Here is a 25,037-nt window from a genome sequence, read left to right on the forward strand (position 1 = left end):
AATGTTGCTTTTAGTTTTACTGTCTGCTGAACAAAAGGATTTCTAGTTTGAGTGCCGATATATGAGAGCGTTTGGAAAAGAGTTGCTGTGACACGATACGTACAGTGGTATAAAAAGTTGCCAACAATCTATTGTGTATAAGTGCAAATATACTACTAAGCTTAACTTAAACTACATTAAATTAAAAGCACAATTTCAACCATTTTAATTAAAACTGAAAACCTCATCAGTGTTGTAAAGGCTTGTTGGATGAGCTGGAGCTGAAATTCAATGCTGAGAGAACAGTAAGGTGAAAGTACATTGTGTGTATATATATATATACACACACACACACACACACACACATTACGAAGATGATATTTATGGCGAGTAGAAGAAGGTCACTGCTGGATATTTTGCCTCAAGAAAGGAATACCATGCAGACTGGAGTGTGCAGGTGCTCTTCTTCTCATTAGAATCAAAGCAGAAATAGAAATCCCAATAACTAGCTAAATCAATCACAAGCGAAGCCCTTGGGGTACTAAGATGAGCTCACATCACAGATTATCTGTGTTAGGGATGCAAACTCACTGTTGTAGGAGCTCTGTGTTAACCACAAGCGTGCCTGTAGAAGATGTGTTGGCTCAGGTCTTAAAACAGAATAATATAAATGAAGGTCCATGATGCTGAACAGCTCCTGGATTTCAAAGCTTTTACTTTGAAGAAATAGAAGGCAGCTAACACTGTGCTCCTTGGATGACGGTGTGAAGAGGGTATTTCATTCTACGTTAACTATTCTAATGAGATGACTGGACACAGCAAAATGTCTATGAAGGGCAGTGTTTAGTACAGAAGTACATATAAACCACATCGTCTACGATATCCATTACTGTAAAAAAAAAAGGGACTTAATTGTTTATGATTACAGGAATATCTGACATGGATTGTTGAAGGTGATTGTTTTGCCATCATAGTCCTTTATCCATAGTCATTACGGTTTATTTTGTGTTATTTACTGAACAGTGTTTTAGATTTGTGATAACTGCTAACTAACATTGGAGAAAAGGGAGGCATGACCCTCCACACGATGGAAGGTAAAACCCATCTGAAGGCCTCTTTAAAACTGCCTCCACATTGATCCTCCACATCCATCGCTGTCTCTGACAGACCCAACTAGACAGCTTAGCCTTTTTATTTACTGAAAGTCAATAATTTGGGACCACTTCTACATCTTATTCATCCACATCTGATCAGCTTTTAATGCGATCAATGATAAATGAATGTTTGTCCACAAATGGGTGCAATGCCTCTTCCATGTCTGTTTTCTTTCATCTTCCTTGCATCTCTCTCTTTAGACCACAGACACTCCTGTGCATTCAAACCCTTTGCACAAACAAATCATTTACATTAATTTTCCTTTCAGCTGATTGTAATCAATTATACAAAATACCCTTGTGGCATTTTATGCAAGACTGACTAGATATGAAATATTAGAAATAGAATTAGATTAGTTGATAGTTTGGTTTGGTGAGCTCATATTAAACAACAATGCATGTAATATTGTATTATTGTTGGGTTATAAATGTAGTTAAAAGTTGTAGGGAAGTACTGAAATAAATGGATTAGATGCACTACCCATTTAACATCATTGTGCCAAAATAAAGATGCCTCTTTTTTGTCTCAAATATCTTCAGTATGAAGATGAGTAATTCAGTAGTTTTGTATTAGTAGCCTCCTGTTGCAGGTTATGTTTCTATAATAACAAATCAGGCGTACCCTCCCCAAGATTGACATTGTTCAGGCTCTAACCATTTTTCATAAATCAGTGACGTACATCTAGGCACATCCTACACCTTACCTATACTGCAGAATGGACTAGGATTCACATTATTTCCTTAAATGTTGAACGTTGGCTGGAACATTGGCACTGGATTCTGTAGATCAAGGTCACTGCCGTGTTAATAAACCTCCAGAGAAGCTCCAGGAAGCTGCAGACAAAAGCACAATGCATACTGCAGTCTGAGTCATCAGTCAACCTTGAAACAGCAAGAGGCAGCAAATCATTTCTTTTCATTCATGTTTTCATGTTACCATTTACGGTTAGCAGACATTTACTTTACCTTCATTGTCAGCACAACGACAACTCACTGCAGGTGGAGGATCACCATACATTTCAGTAAATCAGCTTCTGGGTGAGTGAAACACTAAACATCAGTTAAACATCACTTACAACTGCAAAACTGGGTAATGTGGCACTCTTACTTAACAAGACATAACAAGCAGATTTGTATAACCACTATAGACAGTACTGACTCTAAGATGACCCTTGGTGTTCTCAACAAAAACCAAACATTACAGGCTTCCCCACATTGATTTATGTTGATTGTAAGATGTTATTTAGTCCTTCCTCTCCCCTCTGTTAGTGTTTTAAGCCTCCACAGGCCACTTCTTCACACATACTTGGTTAAAAAAATTACTTTCTGTGCACCCAATTGTCAGTGTTCTTTTATTTTTTGCATTTTTTTTTTTAACATGAAGTATTTGAGTTTGCATAATATGAAGTATAGAGCAGGAAAGGTAATCCAGACCTGTCACATGAAGCTCCACAGAAAAATATGAACAATCCACAGGGAGCAATACAACACTGGTGTCTAACACTGATTGATTTCCTTGATAATTCCAAACCAAATCAAAATTGATCAAATTGTTCGCTCAAATTGGACATGTTTGAGTAAAAATAGTCTGAAATCCAGAGAAAAATCATTTCCAGGTCTTCTCTCTCTTCTCTATCTGCACTGGTTGGAAACAAAACTGCACCTCTGTGTGTGCTGCTTTAATGAACACCTAAGGGAATACCACTGCAAAATGTGATTTCCTGCAAGACACAATAATGAATGCTCTCAGACACAGACCTCTCCACCAACACCATCATTTTCAGCTGTATATCAAGAGCTTTTACTGCGATAAGGTCTCTATATATTGGTTTCGACAGTAATTTAATGCAGGTGAAGCAGGGTTATTCTGCTTCGGCCAGTGGGTATCATGGGAAATTCAGTATGTTTCCCAAGACTCAGTTTGTGAATATTTTGTACTACTGCTATAATTACCATTTATCTACTAACACCCATAACCTAAAGATGCTCCGTGAGGTTTTCATATTAAGAAACAAAAGTCATGTTTACATCCAGTGTTACATTACATTCAATACGTACATGAGACTAAATAGGGATTAAAAAAAAAAACAAAGGGATTATAAGGTCTAATGGATAGTCAGGTAACGGTCTGAATAATGATGCAGGTTTTCAGACATATCTTCTCAGTCTTTTTAGTACAAATTCCCTGTTTGTATCTATCCTTCCACTGCAGCTCTGCAGACAAACAGTGTTGAGGGAAACAAAATAAATCTCTAATTTTGGAAGAGAGCCACTTGATTTGTCTAACTCAGCCAGCTGAAGTCTTATGTAAGCTTCTGGTAAACTCTCAAATACATTTCTACACAGAACAAGGACTGTGGAACTAGTCCCCTAAAACACATCCAGAAGGAATGTCTGCATGGTCAGTATGACCAGGAGGAATTATCCCAGCAAGAAAACCTCTTTTAGTGTTCATATGACTATTGTTTAAAGACAGACCTGGAAAAGAAGGAACTCAGGTAAGGTTATCAAGTCTGGTAAAGCTTTTCTGCTGCTGGGAGTTTGAGGTGTGACTGACGAATATCTGACCTAAAAGATTTCCCCTGATTTCCGTTTTGGAGGAAAATAATTTCCCCATAAACATGAAATAGTAAAAACAAAAAAAATAACTCAACATAATTAGAATCTACAGTGCTGAGCACATGAGCTACTTAATGTGAATTTATTCTAATGTTCACCAAAATTAATTGTGGCACTAGAAGATATTAAACACCTGGGAGATGAATGAAAATTTGCCTTGCAGGCATCAGCAGAAAATGATTCCTTTTAAAAAAAGGAAGACGCTGGCATAAACAAAAAGGTCAATTAACTATGAAACTTGTGGTTTACCAAAATGTAAAACCGTCACACTTGCTCTGCTGACTCAGGAAAAACAGACAATGCAGAGAACAATTGTAACAATGAACAGGTAAACAATTAAGACAGGAAACCGACATGAGGCAGCTGAGTTGCTGTCCATGTTGTTGCATATTGTACAGAACACCCAAACTGCAGAAGGATAATTCTGAAATATCCGTCATTAAATACAAAATGCAAAAATAACTATTCTTGCAAAGAATTTACTCATTACAAAAATATAATTCTTCTCTCTTTACTTAAATTTCTAGTATACAAAACAAATATATAAAAAATCCTGTAGAAACAGCAGTTAATTCTATTTACATCGTTACAAAAGTGTTGGTCTTCAAGGCAAATTATTTGGCTGGTTTAATTCCTGTAAAAACTAATGGTAATCTTGGTTTTTCCTCATCATTGGTGGCTGCTCAGGCCGACGTCTGTGGTTCACGTGAGGCGGCTCTTGTGAACTCATGACAATGTCTATGGATACAGGGAAGGAAAAACGATCCATCATCTGTACGATCTTCTCGTGGGGAACGCCGTGCTTGTTCCTCCTGGAAGAACAATAGTGCCATGTAAGTTTTCATAAGTCTGCACTGGCACACAAATATAAAACAATGTATAAGAAATCCATACTTCTCCAGCTCAAAAGGATCAAATTTCCAGCTAGTGTCAGGTTCACAAAAGTCCACTTTGTATCCTCTCTCCAAAGCCTGTTAAGAATTGTTAAAAAATGTATTAGGGTCTATGAAGGCGGTGTGGCACACCATAACTGAATACTCAATTATATGTAAAATCCCATACCCACCATTTTGACATATGGCTTCATCTCCCAGGCTTGGATGTTCGTATTATCAATAATGATGGGAGATCGGCCATCTTGCATAGCGTCTCTAGCTGTAAGAGGATTAAATACAATATCTGACTTGACTTCTGGCAAGAAAATAGTCTCATCAAACCACATTTTTTTTTAAATCATCAACCATCTAAGAGGACTTGTATGTCCTGTAATAACATTCTTCACTAAAAGTTAGTACTTGTGTGTGAGGGTGACATTATTTTTCCCCCCCGACAGGCAGAGACACCTGACTAGCATTTTCTCTGGCTCAAACCACTGTAACTGGAACTACTCTTCATGTGTCGGAAAATGTCATCAGTGTGGCAGAAAATACTGTCCTGACTAAAGTTTGACAGAGATATTTTGTTGTGTTGATGCAATGAAAACTTGTTCAGGACATTAAATGGAGTCGATACCTCTGCTCTGGTTCCATTCATGTGCCGCTCCGAGAAAGCCTGGTTCATAGCGGTAGCCGTCTCTGTGAGCAAAGTAGTCATCTGTGCTCAGTATGAGTCCACTGGGACCAGTAGAGAGCAGCTCCCTGTGAGAAAGACGGGATACAAAAATAAAATAAAAATAATGTGCTCGGGTGTGGAAACTGACAAAGCAGTAATTCATGGGGAAAAAACACGTACCTGGCTAGTGTTGATTTCCCAGATCCTGGTAATCCTCTCATCAAGACCAGCACCAAGGAAGGAAGGTATGTGTTGGTGTTATTAGAGGGTTGGCAGTGATGCTCCCACTGTTCATTTTCTGAATCATATCTCTGGTGCCTGTCGACATGTTCACCAAATCGACGCCATTCTTCTTCTCCATCTCTGGACCATCCGACATTTACATCATCTAAGTGTGCGTCAAAGCGACGACGTTCATCCTTGTCAAGGTGATATGGAGAATCTCCATAAAAACCCTGAGAGGGGTGGCTGGATACATTCGGAGGAGGGAGGCCAGCAAATGTTGACCAATGCGACTCGTCTTCATACTGGTTCGTCCTGCCCGGTCTGCTCCAGCTCTGATTCACGTTTGAAGGTGGATTTTGTGGATTTGGGAATGCGGATGGGGGTGGAGGGCGATGGAATGGGGGTCTGTGAAATCTTAGGTTTGGTGGTCTGTTCACTGTTTGAGGATAATGCCAGTGATTTTGAGAAGGAACAACTCTACCAGAGCTCGAGTCCATGCCTGGCCTCGGCCTTCTGGGGTAGTACGGCTCATTTTGATACCAGTGTTGCCAGGACGACTGTTTGTGTCCACTGCTTTTCTGCCAGCCATCTGTTTCTGCACATTTGCTCGTGTTTACTATTTTCTCCTCACTTTCATCCTGAGTCTCTTTGCTGGTGGATGTTTTCAGAGGTATGGATGGTTGAACAAAACCTGCATCTTGTTTCCCTGGGTTACCATTAGCGCCATCAGGCGTATCGATCTTCTCAAGCTCTTTGTAAAACTCGCTCAGTGTGTCTTCAATGTCAGACCTGACTGTGGTTGTTTGTGGAGGAAATGCTGGACCAATGAAGGTGGTGCTGGTGAGTCCGACCTCTTTTAACACACGCTCCCTCACAATCCTGTCTCTGTCATCACAGTCATCCCTGCCATCTTCGGTTCTTTCACGCACACCCACACAAGGGTTTTCTATGTCATGAGAGGATTCAGTAAGAGACATCTGCATGAACACAGATTAAAACAAAGTTAATACATCGGACAGCCACGGAAATAATCAACTATAAATGATTAATGCGAGGTGTTAATTTGTGTATACAATTACAGTAAGTAGGTAGCGTTAAATCAATGAATGTATGCGCATCTACACAACAATTATATATATATTTTTTGTGTTTACTGAGGTCACATTGTAGTTTAACTGAAGCTACAACCGAAACCAAACTAATGCTAATAGCTAGTGTCGCCTCACGAGCTGTACAGAAAAGAAACGGCTCTCTTTTGTTTGGAAACTTACTTAAAATAACATAAAGTAAATGTAGCCATTCATTATTACTCACCGTGTACATCCAGGATGCATAAATGAAGGAAGCAACATTAACAAAAAACACCGGGCACACGACTTCCACATTGCAGGTGCCTCGTGTTTACGGAAGTGACGTCATTCTTCATCTTCTTCTTTTCCTGATTAATGGTCAGGGAGCCGTCAGCGACACCTGCTGGGCCAGGCGGTGACACAAGTAATACACGTGTACCAATTAAAGTGGAAGTGGATTTGATTATATATATTATTATTCTAAAGTAAACTGGGTTTGTTTTAAGATGCACTGTATACTATTATCATTATTATATTTTACTGCAATCTATTTTATAAAGTGAAGATTCCCATTAAAATTTGTTACAACTTTATGTCTTTTCAACATAAATGTGTGTCCCTTATGTGCCTACAGACCACTAAACTCTCTTCCCCCCCTGCTCCATCTTTTAGTAAATGTGTATGGAAACGGTAAATTTAAATGTGGCTCACTCCCTGATGTCATAAGGGGATCTGTTGAACATGTGACCTCCTCCAAAACTTCAGCAGACTGACACTGAAAACCTCCTGAATCTCCAAACACCAGTATGAACCTGAAAATGAGCAGAATGTAAGGCCTTTAACACCTATTTTAAGTCCTTTGAGTTTAAATCACTCTCTTGCATACAAGTACTGCATATCTACAAGCATGGCAGTAATCAGCCCTCAGTTATTTGTCCTCAAACAAGCACAACGGGGAAAAATTGGATCCTAAATTTGCTTTATACACAAGAAAGTAGACCGCAGACCATGTAGATCAGTATAGTGATGAAGTGACTTTACTGTTGTGAAGTGATTTCACCTCTAATGAATCCAGAGACAAGAAAAACAACCACAGAATATGTACATGCAGCTTTTAGCCTTTACATTTCTGCAGTTTTTTAAAACGTATCATGCTCATCAACATACAGTCTTATGCACCTACAGTAAGTCACCAACGAGCAATGCCTGAGTATCAATCATAGCCAGCTCCTCGTCATTCACCCACCCATCCTCCATTGGTGAACTGACGGGTGGAGCTGGAGTCTGTACAGTTTTTAAAGTGCTGGGTGTTCCAGACCTCCGAGGGGGGTTGAATGTTTTATTTACACACGGAGAAGCCAGTGAGCGCAGATGGAGGAGAGGTGGTGGAGAGGGGATACGAGACAGATAGTCCAGAGCTCTCCTCCTCTTCAGGCTGCCGGGGTCTTTCTCTGTTGAACAGTTTGCTGCAGGAAGGTTCCTGCTGACAGGTGTGAAGGATCCAAGGCTTCTGACTGGCTGCTGAAACGTCACCTGTATTAAAGGACAAACGTTTCGTTTTTAATCAATATGAAGTGGTACTGAGAGCAAACTACAAATACATGAGAACAATAGATGTCACAGCAAGCGCATGAACTCACGCTTGTCTTTGTGTCACATCTTTTGTCTGCTGTTGAAACTGCGGTTCTTGCTTGCAGAGCTGGAGAGGAGATGGAGCTCAGGCCGTCAGATTTGACTAAATGTGAAAGCCTCTCTTCAGCAGCTAGAAAGAAGTTCTCCTGACCCTGAAAACACACGTTGAAAATTCTAGCTGTCATTTCAACATTTTATTGTATACAAAAAAGGAGATGGAGAAAAGCTCTACATGGTTCAGGTCAGTGAACAGTAAACTGAACAATAATCAAAGGTTTTGATCACTAATCTATTACATACCGCGACGCTCACACCTAACCCTTATACTGTTTGTCTCGGGTCTGCATCTGTCCATTAGAGAATGCTGATAATAATAACAGGTTTGTTTTCTTTCAAGTGTGAAATAAAGCAAAACACTTGGCGTGCTGGGCTGGAAGAGGTCAATATAAGAGACTGCAGCGACTAAAACTTTGATATTTCATCACATTTTCTGCAAATGCATTCTCAGTGCTGTTCAGCACGTTTTAAAAGTTGAATCTGTAAGCATGACAAGAATCACTTGATATTTTAGAAACATTGATGTTCCTATTCTGCATTTCCAATGACATCTGTCATAATCTGCACCTCTATAGCTGATGCAAGTTTGATTTTTTTATATCTTTAAAAAAAAAAAAAAGTCTGTTAGAGCATCCAGTGTTTGACAAAAAAGGCATCTTTAAATGAAACACTGTTTAACACCTTTACAGGTTTGGGATTTTAGCATTGTACCTGGACCAGGTTTCTGAGTTGACTGAGGGATTCCCGTAGATGAGGTTCCTTGGGATTTGTTGAGAAGATGGTCAGATCTCCAGCATACACAACAGGAGTGGGAGATGTGGACTGACCTCTCAGCTGCAGGTTGCTCAGAGCCAACAGGACACGTGATTTTACTACGTCTTCCAAGCCAGACTGAGCCAAGCTGTTGAAACAGCGCACTTTAACAAAGTTCAGTTTCCCATCTGCCAAATAAAATGCAGGCAAGGAACCTGTGTACAAAAGCACAAACAAACATTTAGTAAACAATATATTTATGGAAGAAAAGGTTAAGAGAAAAAAAAATCACCTACCCTGTCCATCTATGATACTGATGATATATCCTGTGAGATCAACCTCTCCACAAAGTGGCTGGAACTCTGGATTCTGAAGATCCACAAAATGGGTGGAGGCCCTCGGTTGAAAAAATCCCAGAGAAGCCTAAATGATAACAAACAATACGTTTTATAAATTATTTCCATCATCTATCTAAATCTAGAAATACTCTATCTACAGTGAGTTTCTACAGTACCTGTTGTTCCTGAAACTGTGTTTTCTTTGTTCCAGTGAGCTGAACAGTTCCAGTGCCACCACCAAGTTTCTTCCCTTCTGAAGCAGTGAGGTTATACACTTTGTATCGACAGCCTTCCTTCAGTACAGACTGAAGATCTGATGACGGTCGCCAAAGGTTCAACTGGTAAGCTGAAACAAAACCAAAAAACTCCAACATAAGTTTAAGTTCTAACAGTAAATACATTAAAGTAACCACAGCCACATCTAAAATGACTACAAATAAGCACACACCACTGCAGCGTTGGTCCATGGAGTCAGCAAAGCAGAGTCTCCACACAGGTGTAACATCTCGCTTGGGACAGCCACCATCACTGCCGTCTGCATTTTCTAAAGCTCGTCTGTACCGATCCTGCAGCTCAGCCTGCTTCTTCTCCATCAGGGAACGCCTGTACGCATGTAGCGTCTCCAACTGCTGATTACTCAAATGAGCCTGGGACATGTAAGTAAAATAGGTGTGCAATTACAACTCTATTCATGAGAGAAATTCAGTCATCAATCTGTAAATTCTGTATCACCTCAAGGTAAGATGCGTCATCCCCCACTGCTTCGTAGAGCTCCTCTCCATCTTGAAGACTTGCAATACTCTGATGACTGATTGTTCGCCTTCTACGCTGAGGTTTGTCATTACCTGAAGGTGACAATTTGTTAAAACTCCATTTTAACCTGCACTTGACATACTTAAAACAGGGTTTCTACCTTTCTCCTGCTTTTCAAATTCAGCTTGTATCTTGGCAAAGAGGATCTCCATAGCTTTTTGTTTGTGGCTGTTGTATCTTCTGGCCTCCTTCTCTTCTGCACGAACAGAACGGAACACAACGCCTCCATCTGGTTTCCTCTCCATCCACTGGAAAATGTGACAGTGTACGTGTGAAAGGGATCATAACATGAACTTCCAGGAGGAACAGTAACAATACGTCAACGCCAAGACTGAACGCACCTGTATGGGGTAGCTTCTCAGTATGATAATGTCTACGCATCCTACGGGTCCTCCATTGCTGTACAAACAGGAGACAGGAAGCAGGAATGGTCGTGGATCCCTGTGAAATCCCAGCTTAGCATCCCATCGTACAGGTCTGCTGCTATTGGCGCAAATCTAAATACACGAACAATCAATAAGCCAGTTATTTGTTTGCCTTGTGGACAGACAGAATAACATGTTCCCCATGTCTCCTTAAAGTACCTTTAACATGAGAGATTCAGGCGCCTCCAGAGGGGAGCAGGCATCTTGTGATCCCACCAGCTGAGCCCCATGGATGATCATCTTCCCACCGACAGCCAGTCGACCTTTGTGAAGCATGGCAGTCAAAGGTTCATCCAGCTGGGCCTTAATGGCATACCATCCATCTGTCAGCCAAACAACTGCAGATGGGTTTTCAACCTTGGCATCAGCACCTTGTGGAGTGTTGATGCCACTGAAACTCTGTCTTTTTGGGGAGTGACCCCTAGAGACGACCCCACAAACACAGAGGACCAGGGTTTTGACTGCTGTGTCGTCCTTTTCCATGATCTTTCTCAGGGCTGGCCTACGGCTGTGGTCCACCTCTACATCATATCTACAACATAATAAGATAAAATCTTTTAATAAGTTAGAGAACAAGTGTTTTAATAAAAAAGTACACTTAAAATTCAAACCTTTACTTAATACATGCAAGATAATCAAATTTAACCATTTTGTATGCATGTGCTGTACCTGATATGCCCAAAAAGTGCTGTTTAGTGAATAAAAATCTGCTCATTTCTTTTGGTTAAATGCTTATAAAAATGTAATCATATGAAGCTTTTGAATCTTATATTTGTAATACCATTGTTAGTTCATGGACACATTTGAACACATTTATACAGAAGATGTGCGTATGTCTTGTTAAGCGCATGATGAAACTAACTTTATCTACAGCAACACACTGTTCACTACAATGAGCCATAATCCTACGTACCTGTATTTAAGTTGTAGGAGAACCTGCTCTGGGGTGAGACAGATGCTGCCCATCGTTTCAGGAAATGATCTTTCCATGGAGGCCTGCTTCCACACAATCCATCGGTAGTGATTGTACACCCACTCCTCACTGATCAGCTTGGGGTCCACACCTGGTGTGTCACATAACGCTCTGCAAACGGAACAAGAAGATGTTCAGTACAATCAGCCTGCAGTCTCTGCATTTACAAATACCATGATACCCCAGTTTTCTCAAACATTATAATAGTTCCAACATTACAAAGCCCGATTCAAACTGAACAAAAATGTAATAATACCTATAAAACTCCTCTTTCCCTGCAGTCCCATCATTGCTGGGGATCAGCCAACCTCCATCAGCAAGCTGAACACCACCTGAATCTATAAATGCTTCCTGTTTGATAAAATGCTGTAAACTGAAGCGAAAAGATTCTGCAGTCTGACTGGTGATTTCATACACATGCTGATGAACTCCATGGCCATACAGCTGGAAAACAAGAACACAAACATTTCAAAAAGCTGTTTACCTGGCAGTGACCTTCTAACCAACTAACAGCATAAAAGAGTGACAAACAGTTCTAGCCTTGCCTGTTTTTGGGTGTATCTTGCAGGAGGCTTTCCGTTTACTGCAGCTTTTAATGGAATCCTCGTCACTCCTGAAGTTTTAGTTAGAAACAAGCTGCCCGGCAAAGGTCGAATGTTCTGGCGCTTCTTTTTCCTAACCCTCATGTCTTGCATATCTCGTGCCAACTCTACATTGTGAAGACTCTGAAACATGTCTGTAGACCATAAACACAGAATTATTTTACCTATGTACTGCAAAGTATTTGTAGTGCATCATACTGACTTCATCCAAAAAGGTTACTGCACCTTGGCTTCTGGACAACGTGCCCTCCACATGGGATCCTTCCGCAGCAGAATCGTCTGCTCCACAGCCAACAGGAAAGTTTTGGTTATTCATTATATTATCATTTGTCGTGTCGCTGTAGGCCACCGTCTGAATGCTCTCTTTGCTTTTATTAGCAGTTGCATCTGTAGTACTTTGTGTCTTTTTTGTGGGCGGCACAAAAGTGTTGCTGTTAAAGGGCGTTACGAAGAGATGGGATTTATCTTCCTCCTCCTGCGGTTTAGAGGAGCTCTCTTGGACAATAGTTCTTTGTTTTTTGAATGGAGGAACAAATGCCGAAGAGGTTCTCATGTTGTCCTTGAGCACATTATTCTTGTGACTCTCCGTCTTTGCATTTTTGAGAAATGGAGGAACAAAGGCTGGCATCTTGAAATGGGCTGATCTGCTGTCTCCTGGGATTGAGTGTGGTGTTGGTGTTGTCTTTTGCAAACTGTGTGCCACATTGTTTTTTTCATTCCTGTAAAAACAAAAAAATAAAAACCTCATACTTATCAAAGCAGGCAATCACACTCATTTCAAAACTTGATTATATCAATTAAAAATAGACAGTCAGAAAACATAGTTATCATTGTAAAAAAAATCTAGCTACGATAACAGAATATGTGGAACATGTTTTCTTCAGAAAACATGACTAACAATTTGCCTGCATCTTACCCATGTGGCCTTGTGATGTTTGGATGAAGTGAGACACAGTACTTGAAAACTCTCCTGTCTTTCATTACACCTTGATTAAGAAAGAAAAAAACACAAATTAAGAGTTATTTCATTTGTAAGAGAAAATAAGTATTCTTTAGATGATTTGTTACAGCGCTAGTGGTTTACCATTTGGACTGCTCTTTTCTGGATGGAGTGTTGAACTTCTTGGCCCGTCAACAGTCCTGTCAAATTCTTCCAGTAATCGTCTCTTCAGGGGAGGCTGGCCTAGAATTATTTCAAGATAGTAAAGACAAAACAGTCAAGCTAGTTAGAGTCACAGCTTACAGTTGGAAATATACAACCATTTAGTTAGATAATAGTGTGTACAGCGATAAAAAAAAATGCTTAAATTCTGCTTACATTTCGGAGTAATAACACAATGACTTACCAGTCATGTCTGGGTCCTCTACCAGTCTTTTCCCTGCTCTTCTTTGTTCCCCTACAGATCTGTTCCTGGATCTTGGGTCATCTTCCAGTTCCACATTTTCTAAAGTCATTGAGGTACTTTGGCCAGCAAGATTTTCATCCTCTAGCAAAGCTTTTGTGCAGTCCAGAGCTTCCTGGACAAGAAACTTGTGCTGGGATTCAGTGCAGCCACTTAAATTAAGTGACTTAAAGTAAAGAACTGAGGACTCTTCTGTGCTTTTGCCTTTAGATCCATCACTGCTGCTTGTCTGATTCATTTCCTCTCCTGGGCTGTCATGGAGGTTGCCAACCCCTGATGGGTTACGCATACTTGAATTTTGAATATTTTCATTGTCTTGGTTTGTCTCTTGCAAAGGCGTTAAAGATTGAACTGCCTGAGGGGCACTTTCCTTGGTAGACATGTCTGTGTCACCGGCTGTGGTGAGAGTAGAATTTGAAGTTCTTCTCGCATATTTTGCTTTTGAAAGGTCTGACTTATGGGTGTCATGTGGGCTTGTTGAGTATGAATTTGAATCATGACACACCCCATCAGTAAATTCTTTCAAAAGCTTCTTTGCTCTCAAAAGATTTTTCTCCGACACATTGACTTTTGCCCCCCCTGCAGTTGAGAAACCACAATGTATTTTCTCTGTATTTTCAGCAATCTCTCGTTCTTTGTCACTTTTCCTCGTGTCTGAAACAGCTGGGCCCACTGCACTGAATGTGATGTCACTGAAGAGAGCTTTTGCCGTCTGGACGGCTTCAGATGAAAGTGCCACTGGCTTACTATGGGCTGCAAGAAATCCATTACTCTTGGGTGCTGGACCAGGAACTGGCATCTTTGACTGTGCTGCATTTACAACGGTTTTATCCTCAACCCCTTCACATTCACTGAACAGAGTTTTTGCTTTCTTTAGGGCTGCAGATGAAATACAAACTCCTTTGCCACTGGCTGTTTGAAATCCTCTGTTCAGTGTTGGCAAGGTGTCTTCTTTTTGTTTCAGTTGTTTGTTTGTATGCTCAAATGTAGCACTTTCACTCAAAAGAGACTTTGCTTTTGTCATTGCTTCATCTGACACGGATACCTTTTTCCCGCTGGCTGTACAGAATCCACCAGCGTTGCTCGATTCATTGATGGCAGAGCCACCAGTGCTCTTTGATGCTGTGCACAACTGCGAAGAAAGTGGCTGTGCCATCAAAGACAGGGTTCCATGTAATGTAGAGGCATTGGCAGAATCCAGTGTGTTCTTAAAAACCGCTTTGTGATTCTCCACATCATGATACAGCACCATTTCATGGTCTACAACTGGTCCCCCTGGCATATTGTCAAAGTCAGTGTGTCCACTTTCAGGCTCTCCAAAGCTGTTTACTGTCACCCTTTGATCGGTTTTAAATTTTGAGAGGTTTTTCTTTTCGCTGCCATTCCCAGTCGTGAGTGCTGTGCTTTTCTTGTGTTTTACTGACATGCCATTGTTACCGTCCACAATGTCACAGTCCGTGAAGAAAGCATCTGTTTCTTGCATTGCTTTTGCTAAAACAGAATCATCATCATCATCAAATTCTTTCAAAAGGTTTTTTGCTTTCAGTAGATTTTTCTGGGACACGTGGACCTTCGCTCCCCCAGCCGTTGAGAAACCACAATGTATTTTCTCTGTATTTTCAGCATTGTCTTGTTTCTCAGTCCTCTTTGTGTCTGAAACAGCTGGACCCTCTGCACTGAAACCAATGTCACTGAAGAAAGCTTTTTCCTTCTGCAGACCCTCAGATGAAAGTGCCACTGGCTTACTACAGGCTGCACGAAATCCACTATTCCTGTGTGGTGGACCATGAAATGGAATCTTGGAATGTGTTTTTACACCAATTTTATCCTCAACATCATCACATTCACTCAGTAGCGACTTTGCTTTCTTCAGAGCAGCAAATGAAATGGCAACTCCTTTGCCACTGGCTGTCTGAAATCCAACATTTTTAGCTAGTGAAACTTGAATTGGATTTGTGAGATGAGGGGTATTCAAATCAGCTCCTTTTTGGTCCTGTTGTTTGTTAGCGTCCTCAAGTGTATGGATTTCATTCAAAAGAAACTCTGCTTTTTTCATTGCATCAGCTGACACCAGTACTTTCTCCCCACTGGCTGTACAAAATCCACCACCACTGCCCAATTCAGCAATTACAGATGAGCCAGTATTCTTTGATACTGTGCATGAGAGAGATGAAAGCACCTTGGACGAATCTGCGTTAGTCGAGGCTGGTGCTCTCTGAAAACCTAAATTGTGAATCTCCCCATTATTTTGTACAACCTCTGTATGGTGCACAGGTGGTCCAGCTTTCACATTGATTGATCCTTCAGAAAAGTTTTCTTTCATCCTTTCAACATTTTGAAATTTCTGAGGGTTTACCTCGTGACTGACACTTCCAAGCAAGGCTCCTGTGCCCTTTTTTTGTTTAACGAACACAGCAGTGTTGGTGTCCATTGCATCACAGTCTTTGAAGAATGCATCTGCCTCTTGCATAGCTTTTGCTGAAACACAAATCCCTTTTCCACTGGCCATCTGGAACCCACTTTGACATGTGGCTGGGTCCATTTTGCTATTTTTAAAACCTATTGATGCATCTTGATCTCTAATGCCTGCAACCTGTCTGTCTGGACAGACAGACTCCTTCATGTTGGAAAAACAGCCCTGAATCCTCCCCCCAGTATTGTTACTGTGACCTGTGAACTTCAAATGATCCTCTTTATGATGCAATAGGTCATTGGTGTGAATATCCACACTACGCTTATGCAGTGCTTTAGAATTAGTTTCACTAATATCCTTGTCTGATGATTTTTGATTCTCCTCTAAATCTGCAAACAAAGCTCTAGCTTTGCTCAGACACTTTTTTGAAACTCTCAAAATATTTCCTCCTGCAGTCTTGAATCCCACACCAAGCATCAGAGAATTTGTGTTCTCCAGCTTGTTTGTTTCAACGTGGCCAGCTCTGTTGCCTCTGCATTCAGAGATGCGTTTTGAAGAGGACGACACATCTTCAGTAGAGGAATTTTCCATTTTGATTGCATTTGGCAGTGACAGATCTTCGGATTTACTTCTGATATTGGATGTTTCACAATTTGTTTCACTATCTGAAACTAAGATCATTTTGTCAGGCATCACAGTTACTGCCAGGTGCTTTCCAGCATCTGAATTAAAACTGTCATCAAAATCTATACCCATAAGAAAATCAGGGTCAAGGTCTTTGTCAGCTTTTTGGGGAGCGGTGGCAAAATCTTGAGAGTGTTGTTTTAGCTTTGCAGTTTTGAACTGTGTAAATTCAAACTGGCTATCTGCTTCTTCCAACAGAGTGCACAGCTCCGTCACATCTGCTTTTTGTGATGCTGTTAACTGGCAGCTGATATCCACACATTTTCCACTTGAAGAAGTTAGCTGGTTTGTGTTAGAAGTTGTATTATTGACTGATCCATTACTACCAATTTCAGCTTTAGTGACATGAGCACATTTGGTGGGCTGATCACTAGAGGTTTGTTCCCCTTCAGGCTCTTCAAAGAGACGCTTAGCTCTCTCCAGGTTGGCTGAGGAAATTTGTATACCCTTATTTGAAGCGGTTTTGAATCCTGATGCATGGATGGAAGGAAGAGAAACAGCTGTTCTCTCTGGCAGATTGCCAGGGGCTTGACCATTAAGTGGAATGCAATTAATGTTATCGACAGCTCCCCTTGCACTGCAGGTTGTTTGTGTTGATGCGCTCTTTATGTGTAACTCACTCTCTCTGACAGGGCTTTTCTTGATTGCAGCGGACAGCTTGGCATCAGTTTCACCTTTTGGTAAAATATCATCCAAATGTCCTTTTCCGTTTCCATTATCTGTGGACGTACAAGCATTAGTTGTAAAGCCTCTCCACTGATGACTTTGACCATTGTGCTCTGAGCTGGGAAGAACAAATGATGATGCAGTCATGTGAGTGACATCTGGTACAGCAGACTGGAATCCACTGTCACTTATTGTGCCATCATCTATGGAGTTATTGTGAATAGTAGTAGAAACACATCTTCGGTTATTGACACCATCGAAGTCAGGGTTAAGGTCTGCATGCTTTGTTTTCTGCTTAGCTTGTTTCATGGCTGACAGACAAGCTGATGGACTGAAGCCATTTTTAGGAGTATCCTCTGCCACTTTACTCAGTTTACTGGGGCCAGACATTTGACTGAAGTCTTGTGCAAAATCTCTGCAAAGCTGTGACATGTCAGAATCTGGGACTTTTTCTTGTTCGGAGGGACGTAGATTTTCTTCAGTGAGACTTCCATGTTTTTGCATCACATTCTTCCCGGTACTGCAACAAACTTCTTCATGTGGGGCTTTTCGCACCTGCTTCACATTCACTTCTTGTCCTGAAATAAAGGATGTTGATAAAACAGGATCAATTAGTTTTCCACGTTAATACAGAAATACAAAATATTATAGCATTTTTAAACTTGACATATATGAGAATGTGTTACCAGAATCTGGGATCCCTGGTGATGAGTCCATTTTCTGAAAGTGTGTTTCTGTGTTTCCTTGAGTTTGCGGTTTCAAAGTCTCAACAGTGTAAACAAATGTTCTCCTTTTCTTAGTAATGCCAGAGTATGTAATTTTCGCAGGTGGCCTGACACGCTGTCCAGAATCAGGATTACTCTGAACTTGGTTTGTTAAAATACTGTTTTCCACTTGTGTAGCAGGATTATTATTGTGGCTAGAAGCATCCGCCGTACAAGGTGGAATTTCAGATAAACTCAGTGGAGACCACTGAGTAATTCCAACATCTTCAGTTTTCACTGGTGGGGATGAGGGGTGTCTGCCAGGTTCCTGATCAGCTGTTCTTTGCTTACTGGATGCATTGTTGCTTGCTGCTGAGATGTCAGGAGAGCTGCAGTAATGTTCTTTTGTTGGAATTATTTGCTTTCTCTTGATTCTGTCAGTTTTCACTTTTCTCAGTGCTGAGCTACTGTTGGTGAAAAATATCGAAAGAACATTTTCAGCTCCATCAAGAACACTTTCGACTGTGCTGCGGATTTCTCTATCCTCAATAGCATCTGGTAGCCTCTGTCTCCAAACGCCGTCATTCTGATTCAGTGGAGTATGGGGGGAGTCGTGGGACTCAGGATTCTGACCAGCCTCAGGGGAAACAACACCTAATGATTACAGACCAGCAATCAGTATAATTTTGCATTATGCATCTAAAAGCCTGCACAGCACAAAAGGGCCATCTGTTGCAATGCAATTCATGTAATTCATATTCAGTGCTACTGCACAATCTTGGATATTAGGAAATTGTAAAGCAAAAACACAGTACCTTGGTGAACGGTGGGAATGTCAGTGTTTTTGGGTGACACCACTCCAACGGTGGATGCATTTGAAAGAGAAGGGAAAAGCTTCCGTACAAACTGAGAAAGACAAGACAGAGTTTCAGAAAACAGTTTCAAATGCCACACCTCTTTACTCTAATGTTTACTGTAATGGCATGTTTCTTCTGTCTTCCACCAGGTAAAAAAAAAATCCTCCACTTTAGAGAAAGACTTGGAAAGCAATCCTTTAACAACTAATTGACTCCTCTCACTGTTAAAGACAGGGGGTTCTATATTTTAAGACTGTTCTGGTCCATTTACCAAAAACCATATTATCCAAAATACATCCACATTTAAATCCTGACTCAATCTTTGAACCTCTGAGTGATGCATACAAAACAATGTATTTAATGCTGTTGAATTAACCTGCTTTCAGCTTGTCATCTTAATGTATTTAATTGGAATAATCCAAAACCCCTTTCTAATGCCAGGTGGTTAAAATGTGTCATATTTCATGTAAAACTAAAGAAAATCATATTTATCATAGAGGGAAAATCTGAGAACTTTAGGAAAATGTAGACACCTTTGATATCCCTTTTTCCTATGGTCACTGGGATATAAAATAGGAGTGATGAAAATGACCCCTTATACGCAGGTATTCAAGGTCCTGTAAATGCATTGTAAACACACATTTGTTTTTAAGTCTATATGTAAATTAAATTAAAAAAATATATAAAACTACTCACAACAACATTTTTGTCAGCAGAAGCACTCACTGGACAGGGACTCTCATCTGTTTTAGCTATAAAATTAGAAATACACTAGTTATTTAAGTAATCAGACATGTACATTTCTAAAACAACTAAATGTGTCATTTGCTTACTTAAAATCAGGGTGGATGGCACTGGTGGAGTATTCAGAGAACTGGTCCATGACATATCGGGATGGATCTGTGCGCCAAGACTTTCAGATATGTTCTTAGCATAACTGACCTGTATCATTAAAAAAAGGGAAAAGGAAAACATTAATGCTATCCATTACTCCACATTCAAATGCTAGCATTTGCTGAAAGGAAAATAACATAATAACATCACTGTTAGATTTAACTTACTGGAGATTTTTGTGGTGTATGAAGCAAATCTGTACAGATGACAAAAGCAAACAAACAAATCAACCAATAATGATTAAATCTTATTTTCAAAAATGCAATTCAAACAGATGCAATACAGATAAACTTGCAGCTCACCAAAACTGTCGTGACTCTGAGGTTGGATACCTCCATATTTCGGACCTTGGACCCTAAAAAGAACAAGATGGACAGCCAAAAGGACATGGCCCTTACAAACCTATCGTTGAAATAGCTCTGTGAACACTGAATACATGTATAATTTCTCTTCTAGTAAAGAAAGCAAAGACGGCAAAGTGAGTTGTTGCACTTACCCGTCTTTTGACATCCGATATAAACATGGACTTTGTGTTGCCCTCCATGGCAATGTCTCTTTTTCTAGGATGTATTACAGAGAAATATTATTTTTTAAATGCAACCGATCAGAATCAGAATTATTGTCATCATACAGCAAAGTACAATGAAATTCTGTCTGACCTCTCCCATATGACATTCCAACAAGACAATAAATAGAAATATAAGAATATAAAAATAGGAAAAAGAAATATATATATACACACACACATACACAAGTAGCAAAAATTGGTAGCAGTATAACAGTATTTACAGAGCAGTGCAATGGCAGCATTTGAAAAGTGAATATAGTGATTAGGATAGGATAGGATAGCATTTACACAGTGTTTCTTCATAAATACATCAAAAGTCACTCTTTTATCAGACATTACCTTGTTCAGCAGTGCTCCACTCATCATCCACAATTTCAGGTGAAACAACTCGACTGCATCTGAAAACTTTTGGGGTTGAAAATAGCTGACTGTCTGCTGCGGTTTTGTCAAAAGGTGTTTTAAAGGTTTCCTCTTGGTTAGCATGCAGGTCATCCTGATCACAGCCATTTTCCTCACTAATGAACGTCTGAGCTGTCAGTGCATCAAACCAGTCAGGATCCAGTGGTCCCAGTTCTACATAGGAGAATTAAAACGGGTTATTCAGATTCAGATCACTTTCTGTCCCAGAGGAGCAATTTAAGTTAAAATGTATAGATGAGTAATAAGTACACAAACTTCAAAAACACAGAATATGTTTTGTCATCATGCGGGTTCTGCAACATGAACAATCTTAGTGCATCTTATAATGTTATATTTGTAGCTTTATTTTTAAGAGAAAAGTCAAGCTGTTACCTTTCCAGATGTCATCCTTCAATGTGTCGTACATGTTTTTGAAGGGCGAGTCCATTCCAGTTGATTTGTGCAGTCCCTAAAGTTTGTTATGTGGCACACCTGAGAAGACACAGATTTTCAACACGCCTCGAGTCAAAAAGCAGAAACTTAAGCTAGTTAGCTTTAAGCCTACAGGTGCTTTAAGTTACTAAGCTAGCTGCTAATCAACTAACGTCACATTAGGCTACATTAACGTCAGATAACTTGATAGATAATGTCGATAAGATAATGTTTGATAATGTTAATTGTTAGCCACAGCAAATGTTATAGTAAGTCGCCAAAGTTAAGAAAATACACAAATTCAGGTTAACTAACTTCTTCACATCCACAACGAGAAACCAGGCGGTAAAAGTAGACTTCGTCGCTTTGAACACTCTCTAACTTACCATGACAGCCGACAGCAGTACTGACTCTCATGTTGCGGTGAAACTCTTGACGAAATGTTGACAAAGAAACCCCCAAAAAACGAGATTAAATGACAGAAAAGTGTGACTGTGATATCATGTCTTAACCCGGGTTAGCTTGTTTGCTCCTGATACAGACAAACCTCGCGCGCCGTAAACCGGAACTCCCAACTTCAAAATAAAAGTCCTGTTATGTGGAAACTATAACTCCGTTCATTTTCATATGGTTTTCAGTTGTTTGCAACAACATAGGTGACTCGCTGCTTGAATATTACTTTAGTAGGATAACCTTTTCTGTGCTGTTTTCCCTTCTTCATGAGGTTTGGCAGAGCCAGATAACATCCATGGTCCTCCTGCCAGGGCTGCTCCTCTTCCTCTATCTGACATTTTAGGTGGTGCACAACTTTTAAGGACTGTCAGACAGGTTTCACCCAAAGCACAATATTACCCAAGCTCATGAAGCAGTAATATATAGTATACAAATCAGAATAAAGAAACCACAATTAACAAATGTAAGTTTTATTTTTCTTGTTACATAAGTGTACAGAACACCAAAGTACAGTACATTGCAAAGGCAGTAGTATTTACAAGGCAAGAGGCTACACCAACAGTCCTTGTGGAAGCTTTACAAATATGTAGCTATCCCTGTCACTCTACGTGCAACTCAAATTGTAAGTTCATAAAAATACAATCTTATGAGTCTGAGCAAAGCCCCCATTGCACTATGTACATTTATTCAGTTAAAATAGTTTCTGTATTTGTTCATAAACATAACTCTTACACTTTATAGTACATAGAATTTGCAAGCTTGGCAGGTTTAACCGATTAAAATAAAATATTTGTTTTCTATAAATCTAGTCTGGTAAAAGCATGTTTTCTGTTGCAAATAATATAAATAATTTTCCTAAATGCTAAAAGCTGCACAGTTAAAAGGTACAGTAAGATGTTTTAAGTAACAGATAACCCACACAGCAGCATGGAGTGTAGGTTTGGGAGAAATTACAGTAGTTTTGCAGCATTTGATGTAGTTAAATGTGAACAATTTATATAAATCAGTATCCATAATTCCATCTCTGATGGTCGTCAGGTTTATATCACACACCCAAGCACCCACACAACACACCCACACACAAACACACACACACACACAAAAAGACCCACTACTTTCACCGAGTAATGAAGCCTCCCTTTTCCTGTACTGACAATGTTCATGTTTTCCAATGCTATAATATTCAAATACATTCTTTTCTTTCAGGATACAGTAAATGTCTTCCACTTCTGTGAAGGATTGCACATTTTCCCTTGATAATTAAAACAACATAACTGAAAGAGAATCACTTAGCTTTGGTATGTCATTTGTTAAATGTGAAAGTTGTTGACCTCAGTAGCAAGTGGTCGCTTTGTGACATTTTTTTATTATTAGTGCAATAAAAGCCTAAGTTTCTCTGCAACAGCAAAGTCTCTCATCTTTCTAAAAAGAAACATCAGTATTGCTGCACATCTGAAAATCTGACATATGACATTCTGATGCGCTCTGAACAAGAAGAGGAAAGAGGGTTTGGTTATTCCCAGGAGAGAGCAGAGTGCTTGTTAACCACTGAGATGATAGCAGCAACCCCAGACAGGACCAGAGGCTAGGCATGGAACAGGGTGCTGTGCTGTGCTGGAATGGGTATCACACACTGCCACACTGCCATCAAAGAGTTGAGCCTGAAACCCTGGAGTCTGGGAGGAAAGCTGTGATGGCTCGGTAGCCTTGGGCTCGCCTGATCATGTCCCGAATTTCTCCGTTAAGTTCCATCAGTTTGACAGAGATTTCTGTGAGGTCCTGTTTTGAGCCCACTAGAGCAAATGTTCCTGTCTGACCCAAGGTTTGATGTCTGAAGTAGATGTTGAGTAAGATCTGGACCTCATCCTCGGAGGGGCTGCCAAAGATGTCGTTAGGCCACATTGTTCTGTAATGAAAAAAGAAAATGTTATGCATCTGACTGGGGGCATTTTTGACAACATACTGTACAGAAAAACAAGAATTTTTCTCACCTGCACTCACGAATGTAGCGGATAGCCATCGTAAACTCGTGGTTCCTCAGACACTCCAGGATGGCCTGTACAGCAGCTTCAGAGGAGCTGAAGGTGGGATTGGAGCAGGAGCTCTCACGGGCGGCAACCTCATCATTTGTCACTGAGGCTGCTGCTACCCTCAGGTTGTTCTTCAACTCATTTAGCTCTCTGGACATATTTGTCAGCTAAAGGTTGAGAGGGATTGATATGATCCAACAGGGACATGGATTAGATGGAGGGTGTCAGGATTCCAAAAACAGAAACCAAGCAAATGCATGATGTACCTACCTCGGGAATAGAGCTTATTGCATGGACCTGTTCTATCAGCTTACAGTAGGACTGAAAAAGCAGCAGCAGCTGAAAGTGGAGTTTGTAGAGTCTTTGACAGAGCTCCAGTTGCTGAGAGAAAGGGGAAAGTGGTTGTTAGCAAAAGACCTTTTAATTAGGCTTGCTTTTTCTTATTCTACATGTCATCATTTTCAGTTCTGCACTTGGTGGATAATGAACTAACATATATAAATACATGTCAAACCAGCTGCAGTTATGCAGAAGGCAGAAAAAAAGCAGAAAAAGACCACTTAAACAACAAAGAGGAACAAGTCTTTCCAACTTACAGCCAGAGACTCCATTTGCTACAAAGCAAGCATGTTACAGGACAGAAAAGAAGTAAGGAAAACAGAGGATCAAAAGACGGGCATGCAATTCCTCATTATGTCCATTTTAAAGTGGGTGAAAAGTATTAGTACAGGTCATTTTATTGGCATGCAGAGAGAAAGTGAGGGTTGATGTATGTGTAAATTCGAACTGAAAAGGAGAGCTGGTAGTCGCCATGAATTAAAGGTTCCCTGTGGAGTTTCTGACATCTATTATTGCTATTGCATGTTGCATCTATGGGTCCCCGTTTTGTTTATCATGTGCATGAGGGCACACGTACACACGCGCATATGCGGGTGATGAGGTCCACAGTCCTATCAATGGTGTCACATGACCCCACTGATCAACAGGTGGCAGTACAATGCTGGCTTTAAGATAACTGCCTCTGAAAATGCTTTAAGAGGAAGGAAATGCACTCTGCACTTTTGTTACAGCCCAAGGATGCTCACAAAGCTTCTTGGCAAGTAACACTCTATGTCAACATAACTTTTGTTTGTTTACAAGAAAACTCCACAGGGTACCTTTAATTAAAAAGCCAAGTGAAACAAGCCAAGCAAATTAACAAATTAACATAATTAATTTTGACTGTTAATCAGCACACATGAACTCACTTTGGTGGGAATCTCTTAGGAATAAAATTCCAAGTTTTAACAGCAAAACTTTCCTTTTTGCTGTTTGCTTCACTCAGTTATGAAGTGAGAGTAATT

At 40.2% G+C, this 25,037-nt stretch overlaps 4 protein-coding genes across 5 annotated transcripts in view; all 4 read right to left on the minus strand.

The window, feature by feature from the left end:
* Positions 1 to 3,960: 3,960 nt before the first annotated feature.
* Positions 3,961 to 6,122, minus strand: n4bp2l2 (NEDD4 binding protein 2-like 2). The gene is made up of 5 exons (XM_070829502.1): positions 5,484 to 6,122; positions 5,265 to 5,389; positions 4,819 to 4,907; positions 4,647 to 4,723; positions 3,961 to 4,564 (listed from the first exon to the last, which is right to left on the minus strand). Exons 1-5 carry the CDS (start codon positions 6,023 to 6,025, stop codon positions 4,396 to 4,398), a joined length of 1,002 nt encoding a protein of 333 aa, XP_070685603.1. The 5' UTR covers positions 6,026 to 6,122; the 3' UTR covers positions 3,961 to 4,395.
* A 1,550-nt stretch (positions 6,123 to 7,672) lies between these two features.
* Positions 7,673 to 14,049, minus strand: LOC139200248 (breast cancer type 2 susceptibility protein-like). The gene is made up of 17 exons (XM_070829501.1): positions 13,538 to 14,049; positions 13,276 to 13,374; positions 13,108 to 13,177; positions 12,417 to 12,910; positions 12,135 to 12,325; positions 11,846 to 12,033; positions 11,530 to 11,700; positions 10,776 to 11,148; positions 10,533 to 10,688; positions 10,292 to 10,439; positions 10,111 to 10,223; positions 9,827 to 10,025; positions 9,555 to 9,724; positions 9,337 to 9,463; positions 8,999 to 9,255; positions 8,239 to 8,382; positions 7,673 to 8,131 (listed from the first exon to the last, which is right to left on the minus strand). Exons 1-17 carry the CDS (start codon positions 13,974 to 13,976, stop codon positions 7,778 to 7,780), a joined length of 3,693 nt encoding a protein of 1,230 aa, XP_070685602.1. The 5' UTR covers positions 13,977 to 14,049; the 3' UTR covers positions 7,673 to 7,777.
* Positions 14,050 to 14,134: 85 nt separating this feature from the next.
* LOC139200111 (uncharacterized) lies at positions 14,135 to 21,618 on the minus strand. Its single transcript, XM_070829345.1, has 12 exons — positions 21,598 to 21,618; positions 21,173 to 21,271; positions 20,720 to 20,953; positions 20,309 to 20,372; positions 20,115 to 20,167; positions 19,980 to 20,008; positions 19,752 to 19,860; positions 19,615 to 19,670; positions 18,877 to 18,967; positions 18,044 to 18,715; positions 14,640 to 17,218; positions 14,135 to 14,173 (listed from the first exon to the last, which is right to left on the minus strand). Exons 2-12 carry the CDS (start codon positions 21,225 to 21,227, stop codon positions 14,135 to 14,137), a joined length of 3,981 nt encoding a protein of 1,326 aa, XP_070685446.1. The 5' UTR covers positions 21,228 to 21,271; positions 21,598 to 21,618.
* A 500-nt stretch (positions 21,619 to 22,118) lies between these two features.
* The window catches only part of frya (furry homolog a (Drosophila)), a 51,462-nt gene continuing 48,543 nt past the window's right edge, over positions 22,119 to 25,037 (minus strand). For both annotated transcript variants that reach the window (XM_070829956.1, XM_070829955.1), the window contains exons 59-61: positions 23,965 to 24,075; positions 23,656 to 23,861; positions 22,119 to 23,570 (exon numbers count right to left, since the gene is read on the minus strand). In XM_070829956.1, the coding sequence (XP_070686057.1) occupies positions 23,312 to 23,570; positions 23,656 to 23,861; positions 23,965 to 24,075 (576 nt within the window). In that variant the 3' untranslated portion in view covers positions 22,119 to 23,311. The remainder of the gene's footprint in view (positions 23,571 to 23,655; positions 23,862 to 23,964; positions 24,076 to 25,037) is intronic.

Source organism: Pempheris klunzingeri, chromosome 4, assembly GCF_042242105.1.
Source record: "Pempheris klunzingeri isolate RE-2024b chromosome 4, fPemKlu1.hap1, whole genome shotgun sequence".
NCBI classification, from domain to species: Eukaryota; Metazoa; Chordata; class Actinopteri; order Acropomatiformes; family Pempheridae; genus Pempheris; species Pempheris klunzingeri.